Genomic DNA, 23,143 nt, shown 5'->3' with positions numbered 1-23,143 from the left:
ACTGTGGTCAGGACATCTGTTATCCCAGAAGATCACCTCTGCTCCTCTGAAATCAACAACTCTCTCTCCCTCAGCCGTTTGACATGTTGCCTGGCCCCACTATTAGTCTTTCTCATGCACGTGGAAACACACAGTGTGTTACCTTCATGGTCCCTTCTTTCCTACAGCATGGTACATTCATGCCATTGGAGGGTTGGGGGTTCTAAACCTGAGTGTTGAATAATACTCTTTGCATGGTTGAACTACAGTTTTTTCTAGTCACTGTTGGAGGCCATTGTGTTGCTTTCTTGCTTGGTGGTTTGTAGCACAAGTAATAAAAACTCAGAGACAGATATTGGGGTTAAAGCTGAAGATCAGAGAAGTAAGGTAGCCAACCACTAGAGAGTTTTCACCTTCACCAGTGCCCAGACTGAAGGGGTGATACATCGAGCACTCCTCCCCACCAAACCTCGGAATGCCTGAACTCCTGTCTCTTCCCGCCTTATATTTTTCTCTTTTTGCACTGGGATTAAAGCCCTGGGATCCCAGGTGCTGAGACCCTTTGTGTGAGTTCTGTTTCTCTTATAGACTGGATCAGTGTAGCTCAAGGTGGCTTTGAACTAACAAGAGATCTGTCTGCCTCTGTCTCCCAAGTGCTAGGATTAAAGGTGTGTGCCACCATTGCCTGGCCTCTATGGCTAACTAGTGTGGCTAGCTTTGCACTCTGATCTTCAGGCAAACTTTATTTGTTATATCATAAACAGAAATATCACCCCAGGGGTTATGGCCAAACCCACTGTAAATATATAGGTTTGTGCTTAGACATTTCTGTTGGGGGAAAGACCTAAGAGTAGTCGCAGGATCACGTGGTCAGCATCTGTTTATAAGGAAGGCACACAAGACTCCTAATCCTTGTAGACCATGTTTCCACACAGGGCTACGGAGAAAGGTAGCTAAGGATGCCGGGTGAGGGGTGAGTGCTGTAGGGAGCGTGGGGTGCTAGCTGATGGTATCACGCAGGAGACCTAGGACTAACAAAGCCCCTTTAAAACAACACTCAGTGTTCCTGCTTCTGTTTTAGGGAAACATTGTTTTCAGATGTCCTCCACAGGAGGTCAGGGCCTCCCATCGATGATACAGATGGAGCAGTGAGGGCCTGCATGAGCCCCAGAGCTATGGATGTATGAGATGGAGGCTTGAGAAGGTCTGGTTTTGTAAATGTGTCCTTTTCTCTCCATCCTGCAGTGTGGCATCCTCCTGGGAACCCTGCTCTTGGTCTTCTGCTCATGGATGACTCACCAGTCGTGCATGTTCTTGGTGAAGTCGGCCAGCCTGAGCAAGAGGAGAACCTACGCTGGCCTGGGTAAGACCCGACTTTCAGAGTGCTGGCAAAGCTGACAGCCCCTTCCCAAGAAGTCTGATGCTCTTGCTTGGGGGCGGGTTCTGGGGAAGTCTGTTTCCTCTTGTTTTCTATTTCGCCTTCTATTTCTTGTTCATTTTTATTTTTAAATATGCATTAGTGTTTTGCCATGGGTTTTGCGCCCCCTGGAACTGGAGTTACAGACAGTTGTGAGCTACCATGGGGGTGCTGGGAGTTGAACCTGGGTCCTCTAGAAGATCAATCAGTGCTCTTAACCCCTGAGCCATCTCTCCAGCCCCTGGGTTTGGGGGTGTTACAGGATATCCCGCCCAGTTCCGCAGCCGCCTTGCCAAAAATGAACACTCAAAAACTTATATTAATTATAAAACTGTTGGCCAGTGGTAGGGTTTCTTATTGGCTAGCTCTGTCTTAATTATTAACCCATTAGTACTAATCTATGTATTTCCATGTGGTCTTATCTTACTGGAGAAAGGTCTGGACCTCTAACTCCTTTGGCAGCTCACATGGTGACTGCTCAGTATCTCCACAGAGAGGAGAGCGATTTCCTGTTTGTCCCTACTTATATCCTTATTCTGCCCAGCTACATCACTTCCTGTCTGGCCAATCAGCCAATTAGTCTTTTATTCATCAACCAATAAGAGAAACATACACAGAAGAACATTTCCCATCATTGGGTTTTTGTTTGTTTGTTTGTTTTTGTTTTGAGCAATGTTTTTTTTTGGGGGGGGTTGGCTGTCCTGGAACTCACTATGTAGATCATTTGGCTCAAACTCACAGAGATCCTCCTGCCTCTACCTCCCAAGTGCTGGGATTAAAAGTGTGCACCACCACACACAGCTTTTTTTTAAATAATTAATTTTAATACAAGGTAAGTGTGTTGGTGCCTGTCTATAATCCTAGCACTTGGAAGGATAAGGTAGGGGGATAAGACGTTCAAGGCCATAGCAAATCTGAGGCCAGCTTAGGCTACAAGAAACTACCTCAAAAAAAAAAAACAAAAAACAAGGATTGCTAAGATAGTACAGTGAGTGACTGCACAAACCTTGCAGTTTGAGTTCAATTCCTGAAACCCACATACGGGTGATACTTGTAGAAGGAGAGAACCAACTACACAAAGTTGTCTTTTGATCTACACATCCACAGTGTGGCACTAATGCGCACGGGCACATATGCACACATGATAATAAATAAAATTACATATAATATGCGAACACACATTGTTGTTGTTTTGAGACAAAGTTTCACTGTGTAGGTATGCCTCGCTTAGAACATGCTATGTAGATCAGACTGTCCTAGAACTCACAGAGATCTACTTGCCTCTGCTTTTTGAGTGCTGAATAAAATAGTTTTTAAAAACATGCAATTAATAACACTGTTCAAAAAAAAAAAAAGCTTAGTGGCGCACACCTTTAGTCCCAGCACTTGGGACGCAGAGACAGGTGGATATGTTGAATTCAAGGGCAGCCTGATTGACAGAGTGAGTTCCAGAACAGCCAGGGCTACATAGATACTCAGTCCACAAAACAAAACAAAGAAGCAAAATCACCTGCTTCAGAACTGACCTTCGATGAAGGAGATAGAGCCTCCTTCTTTCCCGTCCTTGCCCTCATGCCTCTTTTGTACAGATGTACATACTTGCCCTTCAAGTCCAGTAGGGTTGCTGTTCCGACAGCCCTCTGCTGACTTCCTGCCTCTAACTCCTAGTACTGTGAAGCCTTCCCAGGAGTTGCTTGAAGGAGCATCTCCAACTCCTGGAACTCCACGGTGGAAAGTCTTCAGTGCCCATCTACCCAAAGGGTGGGTCTTCCCCCCCCCCCAGACTGTTGGTTGCAGTTCTGTTCCCTCTAGTTCTTTTCAGGGTTTGGCCTTTTTGTTTTCAGAGACAGGGCTTCTCTGTGTAGCCTGGCTATCCTGGAACTCACTCTGTAGACCAGGCTGGCCTTGAACTCGCAGAGATCCGCCTGCCTCTTCCTCCCGAGCGCTGGGTTCAGAGGTGTGCACCACCACTGCCTGGTGAAGCCACGGCTTCTCATAGAAGACTGGCTAGTCAGTTACTCTTCAACAGCCCCTGAGAAGTCAAACCGGTTTGTCCAGACATGAGAGATGGAAAGAAAATTGTTGAATGGACCCCTCTGAATGCTGGCTGCCTGGGGCTCCAGCCCAAACTGAATGTGGTAACTCACTGGGAACAACAAATCCCAAATTGCCAGTAGTCTTAGCTTATGCTTTTTTTCTGTTTTTTTTTTTTTTTTTTTTTTTTTTTTTTGAGACAGGGCTTCTCTGTGTAGTCCTAACTGCCCTGGAACTCATTCTGTACACCAGGCTGGCCTTGAACTCAGAGATCTTCCTGTCTCTGCCTCACAAGTGCTGGGATAAAGGTGTGTGCCACCACTTCCTGGACCCTAAACAAGGTGGCTTAGTTGTGTGGGACTCCAGAGAGTCTTTTAGACTCTTACTCTCCTGGGCCCCCAGTCGTCTTCTGGGCCTTCAGTTTTCCAGGTACCCAGAGCTTTCCGAACCCCTAGATAATTTCTTGGAATCCTGATTTCCCCGAATCCGAGTCTCTCGGGTCCCCAGACAGTCAGGGCAGCACCGGTTTTCTTTTGTCTACAAGGTATGGTGACTGGCTGTATGGAAGCCAGAGCAGTACAGAGGAGTCTCCTGTGCCACCTGCTGCTATGGGTTGACCCTGAATGTAGTGTGGAGCCCGCCCTCCCTCCTCTGTAGCTGGACAGACACCTGCCTTTCTCCCTTGCCCTTCATCCTCTTTTTTTGTTGTTGTTTTGGTTTTTTCGAGACAGGGTTTCCCTGTGGCTTTGGAGGCTGTCCTGGAACTAGCTCTTGTAGACTAGGCTGGTCTCAAACTCACAAAGATCCTCCTGCGTCCACTTCCCCAGTGCCGGGACTAAAGGCGTGTGCCACCACCGCCTGGCTTCCCTTCATCTTCTTGATGGGCCAAGACTCACTGTGTACTTGTGCTGGAGCCCATGGGATGCTCAGAGGTGAGCCCCACATTCCCTCAAGGTATAGCAGACCTGACAGATGGCTGTGTCTGTGAATGCATGAGGGGATTCTGGGTCATGGGCATCGGGGCTCTGTAGGTGACATGTGCAGGTAGCCCATGTCCTCACCTGGAGGCCATGGAAGAAGTCATGTCTTCAGCAAGGAGCCTGCTTACCATGTGTGGTCCATGGGAGTCTGGGGACCCTTTTCTCACATTGGCTACTTTGCACTAACTCTTTAACAGTGTCACCAGCTGTGGCAGTGGCCTCTCTTACCTGACAGACCTCCCCCCAGTTCTGGAGAAAGAATATCCCCCCCCCCAGCAGGGCACAGTGGGGGTCGTTGGTGAATTTGGGCACCAGTTTGCTTTGTTTGTATTTTGCATGGCCTTTTAAACCTCATTTCATTTCAGAAGGTGCATTAGTTAGGGTTGCTAGTGCACAATAAAGCACCGTGGCCAAATCAGCCTGGGGAGGAAAGGGTTTGTTTCGTCTTACAGCTCTTCAGGTGACAGTCTGTCCTTGAGGGAAGGCAGGGCAGGGACTGAAGCAGAGACCACAGAGAGAGTCTCTTCATGTCTCGCTCACTGCTTTCTCACACACGTCAGGACCACCTGTCCAGGTGTGTCGCCACCCACAGTGAGCTGGGTCCTCCCACATTAGTCATTAAGAAGATGCCCTACAGACATACTGCAGGAAATCTGAGGGAGGCATTTTCTCAGATGAGAGTCTGTCTTCTAGATACGTCTAGATTTGTGTCAAGTTGACAAAAACAAACAAACAAAAAACACAGCTAACCGTAATAGACGGTACACAGAAATGCTAGTGGCTCTTGGGGAACTCTTCTGACCCTGCCCTAGGAGTGTGTGCTCTGAGATGGAAGCCACCTTCTCTAGCATCGGAGACTGTGTGACCCCCTGGCCTCTGACTGTTCAGCTGTGAGTGGTGGAAGCTACTGGTTCTGTGTCACCGTGGCTCACGGTCAGTGTGCCTCTCGCTCTTCATGGGCCTAGAGCACGCCTGCAGGGACATGCTGGCCGAATGCCTCTTTTTGCACGTCCTTGAGCTGTGTGGCCTGTGTACCTGCCGCTTGGTTTGGTGAACAGGGCTCTGAAGTGGCGCTCTCTGACACGTGTTTTTTATGCTGTCCCAGCCTCCTGGAGTTAACAGTGTTTATTATGTTTAGTATGCACCTGCCCAGTTCTGCTGGCCCTGTGCCCATGCTGCAGGGGGGAATCCCAGGGCAGTTCCTTCTACACCTCCAGGAGTGGCTCAGCTGAAGTCTCTGGCCAGCCTTCCTTGCCTCGTATTGCCCGGTCACAAGCCCCATTCTCTCCCCTGCCTCCTCTGTGTCCCGTATTGAATAGCTCTCCTTTCTTGCCTTGCTGTTGCGGGCAGGTGGAGGGTGGAGTCATTTCTGCCTGTTGTCCTCTGGTCCTATTTCTCAGGGCTCAGGGAAGACAGGGATAGACAGGTGGGCAGGAAGCCTGGTCTTGGCCTGGACTCTTTTGAGAGTGATCTGGGAGAAGAAAGCACTAGTCCCTGCTGGCCTTTCAGCTAGCTGATGACCTTCACTTTCCCATGTCTGCAGGCATGTGTATTCTGGCATTTTCTAGGCCAGGGTATTCTGTATTTGAAGTGTGCAGTAGGCACACTTTCCTTTTAGAGGGTAAGAAGGAATGAGTAGCGGTTGGAATGGGTCAGGGCTTAGGCCCTCTGTTTCTCCTACTGAGTGTTCTGGCATAGGGCCTGGAGCCTTTGATAGCATGACAGGCAGCTATGGATATCATCACCTCTGGAGATCTTTTAGGTTTTTGAAATTCTCAGTCTAGACTTTGGGTAACATTCTGAACTGGGTTCCAGTCCTTGCTAGATGAACTTGAGGGGTATACTAGGTTCCTTTCCCAACTGAGTCTGGGAAAGGCCAGAGTGACCCCTGGAGGCCGAAGTCTGTTTTCCTCAGGCCAAGCTGAGGCTGATGCCAACTGTCTGGCCTTTGCCAACTCTGTGCCTCTTCCTCAGTTAAAAATAACAAGGATTTTGTTTGGTTCATTCATACCCAGTGGATGTGTGTTTCCTGCTCTTCAACCTCAGAGGGCTGCTGGCCCAGAGTGAGGGAGGAAACAAGGGGCAGGAAGCTGGGGCTGTGACAGGGCTGAGGCCATCCTGTCACATGCACTGCCTTGGGCTGCTCCCAGTAGACCAGGACTTCCCTTTGCCCTCATCTGGCTGGAGTATGGGGGAAACTCTGGGTGACCGGATAACTGTAAAGGTCCTGTGAAGGGCCTTGTTGAGTCAGCTTTTAATTTCCCATCTGCTGGAAATAGTTTTGGGTTAGGAGTGACAGACAGAGAGACCCCTTTCCTGGTAGGACACTGCTGTGGCCATGCATGCTTGCCTCTGTCAGGGTTCTTTACTGGCTGTCCTTCCTTCCCCAGAGCGCCATGCTCGCACAGATTCTGCTTTGTTCTGAAAAATCACAATCAAAGGATAAAAAAGACATCCTCCTCGGCTGTATCCCTGTGGTGCAGGGCATGGACACTGGGTTCTGGGCAGGGCTTGAACCTACTGGGTCCCTTCTAGTTCTGCCTCTCCCCCTGCCCCAGATGAGGCTGTCTCTACTGTATTGTTACTGCCCCAAGCAGACCTACTGGAGGATGCATGGGCTTCTACTGCATCACAGGGTCCTGGCTTCCTTTCCCCTCTTACAATCTCATATGAAGCAACGAGAACCCCTGCCCGTGTTTCCCTTGCTTCGCTCTTGTTTCACGCTGTTTCATGTGAGGATGGTAGGTCTGAAGAAAGTCTAGGGACCAGAGTTTTAAACTGTTTCCTTATCCATGGAACTTCTAGCAACAGGCATGGCAAACTGCCGTTCACTTTTTACTGACGTTTTTTCTCACTGTTGGATTGAGCTTAGTTCTCTTCTCTTTCCTAGCATTCCACGCCTACGGCAAGGCTGGGAAGATGCTGGTGGAGACCAGGTAAGCAGTGTAGCCTTGCTGGGCCCCGCCCTCCTTCCTGCAGCAGTGCGGGCGTGGGAGCCTGTTGGGGCAGGAGCGATGCACTTCACGTGGATTGGCTTGTAGCTTGTGCAGTGCTTCTGGAGAGTTACTTAGCGAATAGCTGGACGTCAGTGCGCTGCTCCCTTACGATGACAGTTGTCAAAGCTGAAAGCCTCATCTGAGTCTTGCTGGGGCCTAGTGCATGAGAATGGGAAACTTGGGGAGCACAGTAAATCAGTTCTCTTGGTATAGTTCATCTCAGGGCTGTTGTTCAAACTGTATCCCCAACTCTACTGCAGAAGAGAGGCACTAAACTGAAATGTCACTTTGTTTTCACTGAGAGTAAAATTTTATGAGTTGAAAAAAATTGCCAGGAAATTACTTTTAGGCTTCTAAATCAGGGAGTTGTAAAAACAGAAGAAAATTTTTTTTTTTTTGGAAGCAGTTGATTATTCCTTTAACTTGTCTAATATCACTGAGTTTTTGTTGCACCTGAAAGAATTTCTGAGGCTCTTTTGGAAGGAAAATATGACACCCCACAGAGAATCGTTAAGTGTGGCTCAGTATTCACCCCAAATGCAGTGGAGAGAGCCCCCAGACATCCAGTCCTGTGAGTGTGGACATGAAAACCTGTCTCTCGCTCAGCCACTTTTCTGGCAGTGTCGTGCCAGCACAGCCCAGGGACTGGCTTTGGCCCTGGGTGTCAGACTGGGAGCTCTTGAGCCTTACATCTTGCAAAGGTGCAGTGTTCTGGTCACAAAGTAGTACTTTCTTTCAAATCTGATTCCAAAGCCTGGTTTCCATCTTCACAGCATGATCGGGCTGATGCTGGGGACCTGCATTGCCTTCTACGTCGTGATTGGTGACTTGGGCTCCAACTTCTTTGCTCCGCTGTTAGGATTACGGGTAAGGCAGTGTTAAATGTCTGGTCTGTTTTAATGCTTGTGGTTGCCGCCCAGGGTCTCCTCTCCTTAAACCAGAGGCCTCAGTCTTCCAGTGCTGCCCATCAAAAGGCAAAAGAGGCCAGGTCCTCGTGTGGCTGCTGACCAGTGCACTGAGGCAGGCAGCTGGGTCTTCACGCCGCTGAGGGAGGTGCAAGGGCGCTGATAATCAGGCCTGTGACTCAGCTCTGCGCATCCTCCAGACCTGCCACTCCCTGTCCCTTAAGGGCCCCACACAGCCTTCCTCTCCTGGGGAACAGAGCCGTAGCCAGTGCCTGGCTAGGGAGGGTGCGCACATGGCCCTGGAGGGCCTTTTCTGTGAAGAGTCCTTCATGTCTGTTTATCAGACGGGTAGAAATGGGTTGCAGTTTGTAAAGACGGCAGCTGAGGGGTGGCCCTACTCAGGAATACAAAGTGTGGGGCTTGCACGGTGCTGGAGAGCTTCCCAGTCAGGGTCCTGTGATGTGAGCCTGGCTCCGGCCTGTGTTCTGCAGGCGCCTCCTTCCCATGTAGCTTTCCGTCTCCCACTCTCCCTGTGGGTCAGCCCCTCACCCAGGTACTCGGGTCCTTTCTCAAAGCCTACTGCCCTGTGCCAGGGCCAGGCATCTTGCCTGCAGTTCTGAGAGCCTCGCAGGACGGGCGGTATCGGCCTCTGGAGCCTTGCGTGTGTCTTACACTCAGTAGGCCCGCATGCGCAGAGCCTGCCTGTCCTCTTCCCCTGTCATGTGCTGTGCTCCCCTGCTCGGCAGCGGGGTTGTTTTAGATAAGCAGTGTCTGTAGCTGGGGAGTAGAAGCTTTCAAGGGTTTCGGCAGAGCTCTTGGCTTCCACCCGTGCTGTCAGCTCTGAAGAAGGATGCAGGAAGTCAGAGTGCTGGCTGCAGTGAGTTGGATGGTAGATATCCCCAGACCTTAGCTTGCTAGTAGATGCCAGTCTGGAGTTCTGTGACGAATTATCTGGATCAGGTTTTCCTTCTGCAGCAGAGTTGGCTCTGAGATGTGTGGAGAAGTGGTAGTTCCTTCTACCACCCCCAGCGCTAGCTGTGCAGGGTATGCCCAGAGCAGGACGGGGCCTACCCAGTCTTGCCACATTCCTTCCCTGTGTAGCAAGGGGTAGCTGACCTTTTTCTTCCAGACTTGTCTCATTGTGGAGCCTGGCAGGGCCACACCAGTGCCAGAGCTGTTTAGTATTTTGATCCACGTGGCACAGCTGCCAGGAGGGGAGCTTTCAGAGTGAACATGCCAGCTTGACCTCCTCCCCCCACCTTCTGTTTAAGGCCCCCCAGTGCTCCCCAGCCTGCAGTGGCTCCTGTCCTGGCCACACTGTAAGCTGAGCCTTGGCAGTGAATAAGCCCAGGCTGCAGACTGTGGGGATTCTGGGTTCCCTTCCAGGTGACCAACAGCTTCCGAGTGTTCCTGCTCTTCACAGTGTCCCTGTGCATCGTGCTCCCGCTCAGCCTGCAGAGGAACATGATGGCCTCCATCCAGTCCTTCAGCGCCATGGCGCTCCTCTTCTACACCGTCTTCATGTTTGTGGTGAGCGCCACAAGCACTGTTAAGGGGGTTGCGGTGGCTGAGTCCCCCCATGACTGTAAGAGTTCATGCCTGAGTCTGGGGTAGCCATCAGCCACCTTGTGGGGCATAGGGGAAGGTGGCTCTGAGTCTTACACGTGGGGTAGAGTTACTGCAGTGTCATGAAGGCAATATGTATGTCTGCCCAGTGAGCATCAGAGGTATGGCAGCTCAACAGCAGGATGAGGGGCTCTGAGAACATCGCCCCTTTACCAAGGCTGTGGAAAACACAACTGTAGTGGCTGTGTGTTTAATGGGAATATCTTTCACGTAGAACATGTAACCTGGTGCATGATGCCACCATGGTGCCTGACCCTGCTGACCCCTTAGGGTTCACTTTCCCTGGCTAGGGAAGAGCAGGGCCACGTGTCCTGACAGGAGGCGAGTACAGTCTAGGCTGCAGGTTTCCTATTGCCAGTGTCCCTCCAGTGCCCCTCAGCTTTCTGAGGCCCAGCCCAGTGACAGTTAGGTCCTTACTCAGGTAGCCACATCCTCAGTGGCCGAGCTCCTGAAAGATGACTGGGCCAGGGTGGGGAAAGGAAGGGCATGCCACATCAGGGGACTGACATCGGGACTGGGATGGTGACTGAGGGTTCGCTTCTGTCTCCACCAAGAGGCCCCTGCTCATGAGCTGCTCTGTCGTGTGCAGAAAGCCCCCTGAGCCAGTATACCCCTCAGTCGTGTTCAAGAAGCTCCAGGTATGGCCTGAGTATGAGCCAGGGCCCAGGGACACAGGCAAGCTGGGGTCCCTGCCCCTTCAAACAGCCCCAGGCTACAGGAGTAAGCCATCTCAGACGTGGAGAAGAGCTGTGTGCCTCCTGTGAGGCACGGTGTCCCGTGGTCGCAGCTACACCCTGACCCCTGACCCTGTGCCCTCCTTTCTCCTCTCTGCAGATTGTGCTGTCCTCCCTTAAGCATGGCCTCTTCAGTGGGCAGTGGCTGCAGCACGTCAGCTATATCCGCTGGGAGGGTGTTTTCCGCTGCGTCCCCATCTTTGGCATGTCCTTTGCCTGTCAGTCGTAAGTACTGTTGAGGTGGAAGGGGTGTGTGTGCGGAGGGGTGGGGAGTGAAGTGAGGCCGTGTGGGGCTGAGAGCCCTGCTTTTCTTGTTTCTTGAGTTGCTTGATCCTGGCCGCTGAGGGATGATGGCTTGTTCCAGTGTGGCCTGTCCCCTCTGGGCTGAGGGGGGATAGTTCTGTGCTAACCTGGAAGTGAACTATCGCTGGGACTAACTGGCAAGGGCACCCACGTTTCCAGATCCCGTGAGAGGAGAGTTGGCCGAGGGGTGCAGCAGTAGCCCAGCCATCTGAATGTGCAGAGTCCCGAGTGCTCTGCCAGGCTCTAGCTGTTTGTCTGAGAATATTTGAAAAGAAGTTGCACAAACATTGAGTTCAAACTGCTGCTAGGATGTCTCTGAGGCTTGTGTGTGCAGGCGGGCTCTCTGGCATGCGGGGCTCTGTGAACAGGAACGGGCTGCCTCACCATCGCAGCAGCGGTGCCTTCTCCATCAGGGTGGCAGGAGCCTGCGATGCATGCCCGGGTGGGAACAGTGAGCATAACTCTGACATCAGTAGGAAAAGACCATTGGCATGTGTGTTGGGGGGCTGGCAGAGGAGCCCCCCTCCTGTGGTGTCAGTGGGCATGGATTGTGCCAATCGTAAACTAGTGTGACAGAGAGAATTTGCTCACACTGCTGTGTTTACACCCACATGCGAGTTCCAAATCGTCATTTCCCACTTACCGGCTCCCTCTTGGCAGCCCTGTCTCCACCAGAACGTGCTCCAGCCTCGCTGTTTAATGTCCCCATTATCCTCGGTGACAGAAGTTACATTCTTGTGCAGCGTACCTAGTTACCATTTGTCCGTTCTGCCTGCATGTTTGCTTTTAAAGAAACGAGCCTGCGGCTGGGCTTCTTTGGCGGGAGCCACCTAGCAGGCAGTGCTCATCTGTGGGTTGGGTCTCAGAGCAGACTGCTGGTTCCTGAAGGGTGGAAGCGTGCCACCGTCTAAGTGCAGGTTTCTTCTCCCCGGCATGAGGACCTGGGGGCCATAAATGTTCATACCCCCCTCCTCCATGTCGGTCACATGCTGTCTGTCTCCAGGCTGTAAGCACTGGAATGTTGGCCAGGTGAGGTGACAAGAGTTCTTCTTCCCTCGGTGGCCTGTCCTGACTGGGATGGCGGCCAGCCTCCTAACTTTGTGCCTGGTATATATAGTTCTTGCTGTCATCGTCTGACCCCTTTGATCTTACTTCGTAGTAAATGAATCTTGGCCACGCGGAACACAGAAAGCCTCCATGGAAGAGAGCGCACCTGGGGATGTCACCTTTAGCCTAGGGGGAGTGAGGGCACCCCAAGAGTTGTGATGCTGCTCTCTGAAGTGGGGTGGGGAGGGCGGGGCAGAGGGTTGGGGAGGGCGGGGCGGGGGCAGTGGGGAGGGCGGGGCAGAGGGTTGGGGAGGGCGGGGCGGGGGCAGTGGGGAGGGCGGGGCAGAGGGTTGGGGAGGGCGGGGCGGGGGCAGTGGGGAGGGCGGGGCAGAGGGGGCTGCTGGGAGCCTGTGGCTCAGCCTTGTCGCTGTGTCCGCTGCACACCCCACCTCTTCACAGCGCCCGCAGTGCCCTTCCTCGCCTGTATGTGCACACGTGTGTTTGTGTATGTGCACGCGTATCTCGCTCAGATTCCCCTCAACGTGGGCCTCCTGCTCCAACTAGAGTCCTAGTCAGCCTGGGCCCGGGCTCCTGCTATGTGTAGGGACACTGAAGCTGTGTAGGGTGTGGCTGCCTTGTTTCCTCCCAGCTGGCTTCTGTGGTGGCCTCTTGTGCTGAGGTTGACCTGTACCCATAGGGTCGACAGGGATTGCAGCTTTGCTTTGCCAAACCCTCCCACTTATCCCTGCCTGCTTTTTTATCAACGTAGTGTGTCTCTTTGTTTTTCTTGAACTTTGTTGTTGTTTTTCGAGACAGGGTTTCTCTGTGTAGCTTTTAGAGCCTGTCCTGGAACTCGCTCTGTAGACCAGGTTGGCCTTGAACTCACAGAGATCCTCCTGCTTCTGCCTCCCGAGTGCTGGGATTAAAGGTGTGCGCCACCACCGCCCCTGGTTTTCTTGAACTTTTTAAAGACATTTTTGGGCATGGCTTCATTGATCCGTGTGCTGATCTGTCTATTGGTTGCTGATTTCCAGCATGCACATGCGTGCGGTTGCACACATACAAACACCCATTTGCATGGCTGTTCCTAGTCTAGCTTCCTTACTTAGTACTCTGATTTTGTCCTGGAAGGCGATAGCCACCTGGGAAGTACTCGAGGGTGGCTACCAGGTTTCCCTCCCGCTCTAGTTTAGTCCCTTACCGGATGTCCTCACCTGCACCATCTCAAATGCAGCTCCCTCTTCTCCTCTTTTCCCCTCTCTTTAGTCTCGATCCCCACGCCTCGCAGGTGTTCAGGTCCTGCATATTCTCCTCAGTTGGGGTTTCTGTCCCAAGTCCTCAGATCATGCTGTTTTCAGAGAGCCTTCGTGAGGTTGTCATAACCCTGTCCTGCCGGCGACTTGGGTCCCTCCCACCTGTCCAGCAGCCGCACACTCTTGGCACCAGGCCTAGGACAGAAGCCAGTTCTCTCATCACACTGGTGAGAAGGAGGCTGTGAGCTGGGGACTGTGTGCAGGCTGCCTCCTTGTCTGCGCTCACCTTTGTGTCTGTTGGTGGTGCTGAGCTGGCTGCAGCCAGCCAGACGTGTTTGTTTAACTTTCCCGTCCCTGGGCAGTGGCGCTGCGTCGGCTTCCTGTTTGTGCCTTACTCAGATCTGCTTCCATCCTCTGCCCAGTCTGCACGTCCCCGCACAGTGCTAATTGTAAAGGAGTCTCCATGGAGCCTGTTAGGGTCTTACCACAGTGCTGCCGTCCATAGTGTCACCCAGCTGCGGTCCTTGGCACCATAGATCATGGTCTGTGGAGAATGTCGTGGGGAGTGCCAGAGGTTTGTTCCCTGGGCCATTTTGGTAGAGGTCCTAGGAGTTGTCAGGAGGGGCGGGTGAGGCTCTGGAGTCTCCTTGTCTGGAGTCGTGTGACTCGATTGTCTTTACACAGCCAGGTCCTGCCTACCTATGACAGCCTGGATGAACCATCGGTGAAGACCATGAGTTCCATATTTGCCTCCTCCCTCAACGTGGTCACCGCCTTCTACGTCATGGTAGGAGCTGTTCCACACCTTCTCCTTGACGCCCACTAGCACAGCACACTGCCTCTTGCTCTCCAGACCCCATGTGACCTTTAGTGTCCCTCTGTCGGGGTCCCAGATATACCATTGGCTCTGACCTTTTCCATGCCAGTGTCTGTAGGTGACCCAGAGCAGCTCAGTTCCGCCACCCCAGGCATTCCAGGCCTGGGTACCCTCGAGCTACCTTTGCCCTGGGTCCTGTTGTATCGTTTCTCAATTTTTAAGAGAGGGTCTCACTTTGTATTCCTGGCTGGCCTGAAACTTGCTGTGTAGATGTGAATAGTCTCAAACTTGGGGTAACCCTCCTGCTTTTGCCTCTCAGGTGCTGGGATTATAGGTGAGCACCGCCATGCCCAGTTGTGTAGACATTATCGAGTCTGAAGAGCTTGGTTCCAGATGGCTCTAACTGGGGGCCCTGCCTCCCCTCTCTGTGGCCTTGTTAACTCTCTGCAGATGGGCGTTCCAGTTTAGAGAAATTGGGGTGCATGAGACGCCAGTGTGAAAGAATACCCCATCCACAAGCATTGTGAACGTGTGTAGTAGTCTCTCACCCCCTCCCCAAAGACAGGCTTTCTCTGTGTAGGCCTGGCTGTTGTGAAACTCCCTCTGTAGACCAGACTGGCTTTGAACTCCTGAGTGCTGGGACTAAAAGCATGTACCACCACCGCCTGGCTCCTCTTCTTTTTATACTTACCGTTTGCGCACGCTCCCCCCCATCCCTTCCTTCTTTATTTGAAACAGGTTCTCATTGTGGAGCCAAAACTGTCCTGAAACTCGATATGTAGCTTAGGCCTTGAACTCATGATCCTCCTGCCTCCTCCTCCCAAGAGCCGGGATTATATCACATCTGGCTTCTATTAGTTGTCTTTAAATAAGAATACAGGGCTAGGAAAGTAGCCTAGTTGGGAGAGAGCTTGCCTTGCATACACGACCCCAGAACCATGGAGGGGAAGATGCTGCCTGAAATGAGGGTGTAACAGGTTGGGGTGTGGCTCAGCTCCTGTCCACTCCTTGGCGTCCGTCGTCCCGAGTGGTCATTGGAGCATCATCGAGTCCTGGGTTTTCTTCCATCCTCTCCACCCTACAACTGTTTGACTAGTTTTATTTGTTTGGTTTTGGAGGCAGGGTCACACTGTGTGTCCCAGTTTGGCTGGCCTAGAACTCTCTCCATCCTCCTGTCTTTGCCTCCCGGAAACTGGGTCACCGGCCTGTGCCCCTGCACCAGCTCCTGACTGGGTTTGAACCAGATTAAGAGGGGCTCATCTGAGTCAGGCAGAGGCAGGCAGATTTGCATAAGTTTGAGGCCAGCTTGGTCTACAGAGTGAGTTCAGGACAGCCAGGGCTACAAAAAGAAACCCTGTCTGGAAAAAAAAAGAAAAAGAAAAAGAAAAGTGTCTCCTCTGAAGGGCTTGGAGGCATTCTAGAATCTTCGGTTCATACAGGCAACTCCATGTCTGCCTCACTGATGGTTCTGTTGAAGTTACACTTCACCAGTCCACCAGACTGAGGAGCTGACGACTGCTTTTGTCCTTGCGAGGGTGGGTCTGTGCCAGCTTCCTTGAGGAGGTACGCTGAGGCCAGTGTGGGACAAAGACAGCCAGACAGGCAGAGTGACTGGTGGTGGACGGACAGACAGCTGACCGCAGTGCTCTTTCACCTCCTCTCACAGGTGGGGTTTTTCGGCTACGTCAGCTTCACTGATGCCACTGCGGGCAATGTGCTGATACACTTTCCCTCCAACCTGGTGACAGAGATGATCCGAGTGGGCTTCGTGATGTCTGTGGCTGTGGGCTTCCCCATGATGATTCTGCCATGCAGACAGGCCTTGAACACACTGCTGTTTGAGCAGCAGGTATGATCTTTCATTCTCTTGGGCTAGCTCTGTGTTTCCATGACAGGGGTAGGTGGAGCTTTTCCTAGTTATTAGCGATAAACAAATTTTAAGAGAGAGAGAGAGTGTGTGTGTGTGTGTGTGTGTGTGTGTGTGCGTGTGTGTGTGTGTGTAAGTCAGAGAACAACATTTAGAGGTGGACTCTCTCCTTCTGTTGTGGGTTCAGGGGTTAAACCCAGATTGTCTGGCTTGTGTGGCAGATGTGCTTCCCTGCTGAGCCATCCTGCTGGCCCACACAGACTGTAGGTGAAATGAAGTCTCGGGTTATCTTGTGGGGGATCTGCTGTGTTTTCCAGGCTGGCCTTGAACTCAGGGTTCTCTCTTGTAGCACCGTCCTCTGAGTCCTAGGATCACATATGTGTACCACCTTGCCCAGCTGAAATGAAGTAGTTTTTGTCACTGTTTGTAATTAAATTTTTTCTTCATTTGCTGAGGTAGTGGGGCTTACATGTCATGGTGTGTGAACATAGGTCAGATTTAAACTGGTGCGGCCCAGTTCTTTTCTGTCACCGTGCGGGTTCCAGGGATCAAACTCAGGTGACAGGCACCTTTACCTGCTGAGCCTTTCTTGTTGGCCCTGCCAGGAAGTTTTTGATAGAGATCGTCCTTCCCTTCCCTTCCCTTCCCTTCCCTTCCCTTCCCTTCCCTTCCCTTCCCTTCCCTTCCCTTCCCTTCCCTTCCCTTCCCTTCCCTTCCCTTCCCTTCCCTTCCTCTTCCCTTCCTCTTCCCCTTTCCCTTTCCCTTTCCCTTCCCCTTCCCTTCCCTTCCCCTTCCCTTCCCCTTCCCTTTTCCCTTCCCCTTCCCTTCCCCTTCCCTTCCCCTTCCCTTTTCCCTTCCCCTTCCCCTTCCCATTCCCCTCCCCTCCCCTTCCCTTCCCCTTTCCCTTCCCTTTTTCCTTCCCTTCCCTTTTCCCTCCCCTTCCCCTTTCCCCTTCCCCTTCCCTTCCCCTTCCCATTCCCCTCCCCTTCCCCTTTCCCTTCCCCTTCCCCTTTCCCTTCCCTTCCCTTCCTGTTCCCCTTCCCCTTCCCCTTCCCCTTCCCTTCCCCCTCCCCTTCCCTTCCCCTTCCCTTCCCTTCCCGTTCCCCTTCCCTTCCCTTTCCTCTCCCCTTCCCTTTCCCTTCCCATTCCCCTCCCCTTCCCTTCCCCTTCCCTTCCCTTCCCTTCCCTTTCCTCTCCCCTTCCCTTTCCCTTCCCCTTCCCTTCCCAGGAATACAAGGTCACTCAAGCACTTAGGGAAGGGAAGCAGCAGTAGTGGTCCCAGAGTATAGAGTCCCTGTCTGCTCCCGTCGTGGCACTGCGGTTGTCTGTGTCAGTCGAGGCCCAGTGCCAAAGGCCGAGTGCTTCTCACACACAGCTAGCTCTTGGTCTACCTCTGCTCGTGTCTGTACCTGGATGCCATGCAAAGTAGGATTTAGGACTTTGTTCCTTGCGTTTGGCAACTTTTTTTTTTTTTTTTTTTTTTTGGTTTTACGAGACAGGGTTTCTCTGTATTGTTTTGGAGGCTGTCGGTCCAGCCTGGCCTCGGACCATGCCAACTCTTATAAAGGAAAACATTTAGTTGAGGTGGTGGCTTACAGTTCAGAGGTTCAGTTCATTATCATCATGGTGGGGAGCGTGGTGGTGTGCAGGCAGACATGGTGCTGGCTACATTTTGATCAGAAGATAACAGGAAATGGTCTGAGACTCTGGGTGGTATTTTGAGGACAGGAAACCTCAAAGCCTACTTCCACAGTGACACACTCCCTCCAACAAGGCCATGCCTGCTCCAGCAAAGCCATGCCTCCTAATAGTGCCACTCCCTATGAGCTTATGAGGGTCAGTTACATTCACACTACCACAAGGGGCAAAGGTGAGACCAGCTCTATGGCCACAGGTTCACCCTACCCCACCCTGGTTCATGCTGTACCACCGTTGTGGGTGCTGAGACTCGCCCTCGATGCTCCATGTGAGCTTGTGTGCGTGTGCTTCAGGGTAAAGCAGTGTTGGTGCTTCTTGCACACCGTGCCCTCTCTTCTGCAAAGTGTAAGAGTGTGTGTGTGTGTGTGTGTGTGTGTGTGTGAGAGAGAGAGAGAGAAGGGGGGGTGTCTTACTATGTAGCCTTAGCTGGTCTGGCCTTCACTGTCTAGACCAAACTGGTCTTGAACTCACAGAGACCTGCCTGCCTCTGTTTCCCAAGTGCTGGTGTCTAGCTCTGTTGTAAAGTTAAATATCAATAATGGAGCAAAGCGAAGCATTAAGAAAGTTTACCACCAGGTGGCGCATGCCTTTAGTCCCAGCACTTGGGAGGCAGAGGCAGGAGGGTCTCTGAGTTCAAGGCCAGCCTGCTCTACAGAGCGAGTTCCAGGACAGCCAGGACTACACAGAGAAACCCTGTTTTGGAAAAACCAAAGAGAGAGAGAGGGGAGGGAGGGAGAGAGAGAGGGAGGGAGGGAGGGAGGGAAGGAAGGAAGAAAGGAAGAAAGGTAGGAAGGAAGGAAAGAAAGGATCCCTTCCCTTTCCTCTGTTTCAGTAGATTTACTGGGGCCTGTCTGTGTATCCATGGAAACCCTCAGCATCTCTACCTGTTGCTCATCCCCTCCTGTCGATGTTCTCCTGTTGATGGCTTTTCTGCCTGTCCACATACATGTTACCACTTCCTCCTTTAGAGAATTTCTTGGCCAACTTGCAGTGCTATGACCAGGATTCCTGGGTTATGGACAGACCATCGTCCCTATTCAGCAAAAGGTTCCCGTTCCAGTGACCTCAGTTCACCCGCATTAATGTCTCTTATGAAACTAGACCTCTTTGATGCTCTAGTTCTGGAAGGTTCGGTTGTTCCTAACCCAGGAATGATCATTACGGTCAATCCTTCCCGTGTGCCAGCCGAGTTGTAAGATGTACAGCCCACACCTGGAGTAAAGCTTATGGCTCCTTGGCATTCTGTGGGCTTCCATTAAAGCTGCTCAGCCAAATCTGATTAGGCTGGAACACTCACCTGCCAGGTGAGCTCCTGCCTAGACTCATGCAGAGATAGGCTTGCTTGGCAGAGCCCGGTGTGGCTTTGTGCCACTGGGAAGTAGTCATTTCGTAACTGGTTGTTTGTGTTTTCTTTCATGTAGCAGAAAGATGGGACCTTTGCTGCAGGAGGCTACATGCCTCCACTCCGGTTTAAAGTCCTCACCCTCTCGGTGGTGTTTGGAACCATGGTTGGCGGGATCATGATCCCCAACGGTAAGTGGGCAGCCCCTGCGGTGCATGGCCCTGCTCCCTCTTTTCTGCCTTTAGTTTTCCCTCATTCTTGTTGGGTGGGGGACCCAGAGATGTCCCTGGCCTATGCTCAGCTTTTAGCTACAGTCATTCCCAAAGTCTCATGCCATTCTCTCTGGTATCCTAAAAACTGCCTAGAAAGTTCAGGTCATACCTATTCCTTGTAGCTCGCTGTCGCCAAACACAGGAGTGATGGCTTTCGCCAGCCAGCACGTCGTAGCCTTTTTCACACATTTTTTTTTTTTTTTTTTTTTTACGAGACAGGGTTTCTCTGTATTGTTTCGGAGCCCGGCCTCGAACTCACAGAGATCCGCCTGCCTCTGCCTCCCGAGTGCTGGGATTAAAGGCGTGCGCCACCACTGCCCGGCCTTTCACACATATCTTAGGACAAGGCACTAGGTTACTTGCCAAGTGATGATAGAGTGTACTAGGCCATGTGGAGCCAACGCCTGATTTTGAGAGGAAACCCCCTGTGTTTGGCCATTTCTGTGTAACCCTGGCTGTCCTGGAACACTGTGTAGACCAGGCTGGCCTCAAACTCAGACAGCTGTCAGAATTTCCCAGGCTGCTCTGTTCTGACACATCTTAGTGTATGAGGAGGAGGAGAAATATGGAGGTGGTGGTGGAGCCCCTTGGATATAGCAATGGGCAGCCTTTTCAGTGACCCTATTTACCCTTATGCCAGGTGAGCAGTCTCCCAGTCACGCCTTGCTGTCTGTTCGTTTGTAGTGGAAACCATCCTTGGCCTCACAGGGGCGACAATGGGGAGCCTCATCTGCTTCATCTGCCCAGCTCTGATCTATAAGAAAGCCCACAAGAGCGCCCCCTCAGCCCAGGTAAGTGTGTCCCTCCCCTGAATGAAGGTGAGTGTTGCCCACCTCATGGCCTGGCCCTTGACCAGTCAGTCTGGTCAGGAGAGGTAGCGGGATACAGTCACCACCCAGCGTCTTTAGACAGTCAGTCTGGTCAGGAGAGGTAGCGGGATACAGTCACCACCCAGCGTCTTTAGACAGTCAGTCTGGTCAGGGAGAGGTAGCGGGATACAGTCACCACCCAGCGTCTTTAGACAGTCTGGTCAGGAGAGGTAGCGGGATACAGTCACCACCCAGCGTCTTTAGACAGTCAGTCAGTCTGGTCAGGGAGAGGTAGCGGGATACAGTCACCACCCAGCGTCTTTAGACAGTCAGTCTGGTCAGGAGAGGTAGTGGGATACAGTCAGCACCCAGCATCTTTAGACAGAATCCATCCACTCAATTTCAGTGTCGTATCACAAAATATACTCGGTCAAGGAGCCGTGGGAAACAGGCCAAGCAGGAGGCTTAGTCTCCGCCCCGTGTGAATCAGGACTCTTCCTCACCTGAGCATGCGACAGTAAAGTGTGCTCATACTGTGATGTGTACCCTCCCCTCGGTACTCCCACAGAGAGCACCACTGCTGACTGGTGCACGGGGTCTCAGGAAGACAACATGTGTGCACGTGAGTGTGCGTGCTCCAGCTCTTTCTCTTTGTCTTGTGGGTATTGCCGCTCCCTGCTGTCTTCGCTCAGCGTCCATAGCAGGTTGCTCCTCAGCCTCGGGTGTGAGCATCCGGTACTGCCTTCTCTTTTAACTGAAAAACTCCATAGCCTAGTTTCCCAGGCAGCCACCTCCTGCCTTTTGCTGTTACAGCCCTCAGGTGTTTCCATGTACAGGAGACTGTATCTATAGAAAGTATTCCAGAAGTGAGATCTCTGGTCAGAGTGGGGAGCCTTTCACCCTGTGCCTGGGGAGGTCACAGCTCCAAGGTGTGTCTGTCACCCTGTCAGCATTTTCATCTGCACTTTTGGCTCCCACAGAGGGAGTGGAAAAGCTGTTTCATGGGCACAAATGCCACTTACGTTCTTTCTCTGTGAACCGCCTGTGCTTTTGCTTCCTTTTAGGTTGGGTGTTTGCTTACTGATACACGCTGGTAGATGTGTAAGTGTGCCCCACTTAGCAGCTCACATCACATCTGTTTGTAACTCCCATTTCAGGGGAACCGACACACTTACATAGACATCCATGTAGGCCAAAACACCGAAGAACATACAATAAAAATAAATTATATATTGAAAAGGGAAGAAGAAGTAACGTGTGGACTTGGACAGTGGCTTAGTGGGTAAAGCACTTGTACGAGTATGAGCCTTGGAGTTCGGGTTCCAGGAACCCACGTAAAAGCCGGGGGGCTGGGGCAGCTGGTGATCCCAGCACTTGGGAGGCAGATACCGTGTCCCAGGAGCAGGCTGGGTAGCTAGACCAGTTAAATCAGAGCTCCAGGCTCAGTGAGAGACCCTGTCTCGACAAAGTAGAGAGCAGTTGAAGAAGACACGTAGCAGTAGCAAATATACATACACATACACTGAAAAAATACAGTATGTATGTAGAAAAATGTAGTTCTTACATACAGCTTGACATATTTCTGCAGCGTGACCCTAGCCAAAAACCATCACCCAGGGCAAATTGAATATCCTGCCACCCCAAAGTTCCCTGTGAGTTCTTCTCATCATCTAACCTTGCATCTCAAAGGTTCCTCTTTTCACTTTGGTGGAACTAGCTTGATACAGTGGGGCCTCATGCCTGTCTTGTGTAGTGGTCAAAATCACTACATGAAGGCTTTGTACATGCCGTTCACCACATTAACCTACCGTGTCAGTGAGGGTTCTCTGAAGAAGTGCAGCTGATAGGACGATGTCTATGGTAAAAGGAACCTGTTAGAGTAGCTTACCAGCTGTTGTCTGGGTAGTCCAACAATAGGATAGTATCTATAGTAAAAGGAACTTGTTAGAATGACTTACTGTAAGATGATATCTATAGTAAAGGAGCTTGTTAGAATGGCTTACTATAGGATAATATCTATAGTAAAAGAAGCTTGTTAGAATGGCTTACTATAGGATAATATCTATAGTAAAAGGAGCTTGTTAGAATGGCTTACTATAGGATAATATCTATAGTAAAAGGAGCTTGTTAGAATGGCTTACTGAGCCAGGCAGTGGTGGTGCACGCCTTCAATCCCAGCACTTCAGCACTCCGGAGGCAGAGGCAGGCGAATCTCTGTGAGTTCGAGGCCAGCTGGTCTATCAAGTGAGTTCCAGAACAGGCTCCAAAACAATACAGAGAAACCCTGTCTCAAAAAACCAAAAAGAAAAAAAGAATGACTTACTGGCCGTTGTTTGGTGAAACACCAGTGGCTGTTTCACTGTGGAAAGGCCAAGAATCTGGAGGTGTTCAGTTCATGAGACTGGATGGTTCAGCACTCCCAGTCTGGTGCTGGAGTTCTGGAGGATTCCTGGAGAGCTGCAGGTCTTCAGTCTTCTTGGAATTCTGAAGAAGTAGGTTCTGATAGTGAGTGGTGAAGGAATGCCAAAACATAGGACAGATGACCAAGCAGGCAAAGGCAAAGCTTTTTGTGTGTCCCATGTGGGCCACCAGAAGGTTGTGGCACAGATCAGGGTGGGTCTTCTTCAAATCTGATCAAGGAAATCCCTCAGAGGACAACAGAGCAGCTCGGGGTTTAGTTGATCCCAGATGCACTCAAGCTGACAACCAAGATCAGCCATTACACCGACCACTGTCCCACTGTGGTATGACACGTCATATCTAGTCAGGCACTGCTCCAATGTCCCTTTGGGTGCCCATGGTGAGCAGATCTGTAAAAGTTGTAGCTGTCAGGTCTGGAGAGACGGTTCAGGTGCTAAGAGCACTCCTAACATGTAACATTCTGACCTAACATGCATACATTCAGGCGGACATATATACACACAAAATAAAGGAATAAATAAATAAATCTAAAGGTTGGTGAAGCTAGGCATGGTTACATACACCTTTAATGGCAGCACTTGGAAGGCAGAGGCAGATCTTTGTGAGTTTGAATCCAGCCTTGTCTACATGGTGAGATCCTGTC

At 51.5% G+C, this 23,143-nt stretch overlaps 1 protein-coding gene across 9 annotated transcripts in view; it reads left to right on the top strand.

The window, feature by feature from the left end:
* Positions 1-23,143, top strand: part of Slc38a10 (solute carrier family 38 member 10) — a 52,648-nt gene that overhangs the window by 3,122 nt on the left and 26,383 nt on the right. For 8 of the 9 annotated variants that reach the window (XM_040750166.1, XM_005069822.3, XM_013113316.3 and 5 more), the window contains exons 2-10: positions 1,225-1,342; positions 7,301-7,346; positions 8,180-8,273; positions 9,698-9,841; positions 10,772-10,896; positions 13,959-14,061; positions 15,758-15,940; positions 19,078-19,189; positions 19,955-20,061. In XM_040750166.1, the coding sequence (XP_040606100.1) occupies positions 1,225-1,342; positions 7,301-7,346; positions 8,180-8,273; positions 9,698-9,841; positions 10,772-10,896; positions 13,959-14,061; positions 15,758-15,940; positions 19,078-19,189; positions 19,955-20,061 (1,032 nt within the window). Of the gene's footprint in view, positions 1-1,224; positions 1,343-7,300; positions 7,347-8,179; positions 8,274-9,697; positions 9,842-10,771; positions 10,897-13,772; positions 13,849-13,958; positions 14,062-15,757; positions 15,941-19,077; positions 19,190-19,954; positions 20,062-23,143 lie in introns of those variants that run through there. The other variant, XM_040750168.1, reaches the window with a different exon arrangement.

The sequence above is a fragment of the Mesocricetus auratus genome, unplaced genomic scaffold (assembly GCF_017639785.1).
Source record: "Mesocricetus auratus isolate SY011 unplaced genomic scaffold, BCM_Maur_2.0 Super-Scaffold_100007, whole genome shotgun sequence".
NCBI lineage: Eukaryota > Metazoa > Chordata > Mammalia > Rodentia > Cricetidae > Mesocricetus > Mesocricetus auratus.
The sequence above is the reverse complement of the archived record's forward strand: the minus strand, read 5'-3'. Positions and strand labels throughout refer to the sequence as shown.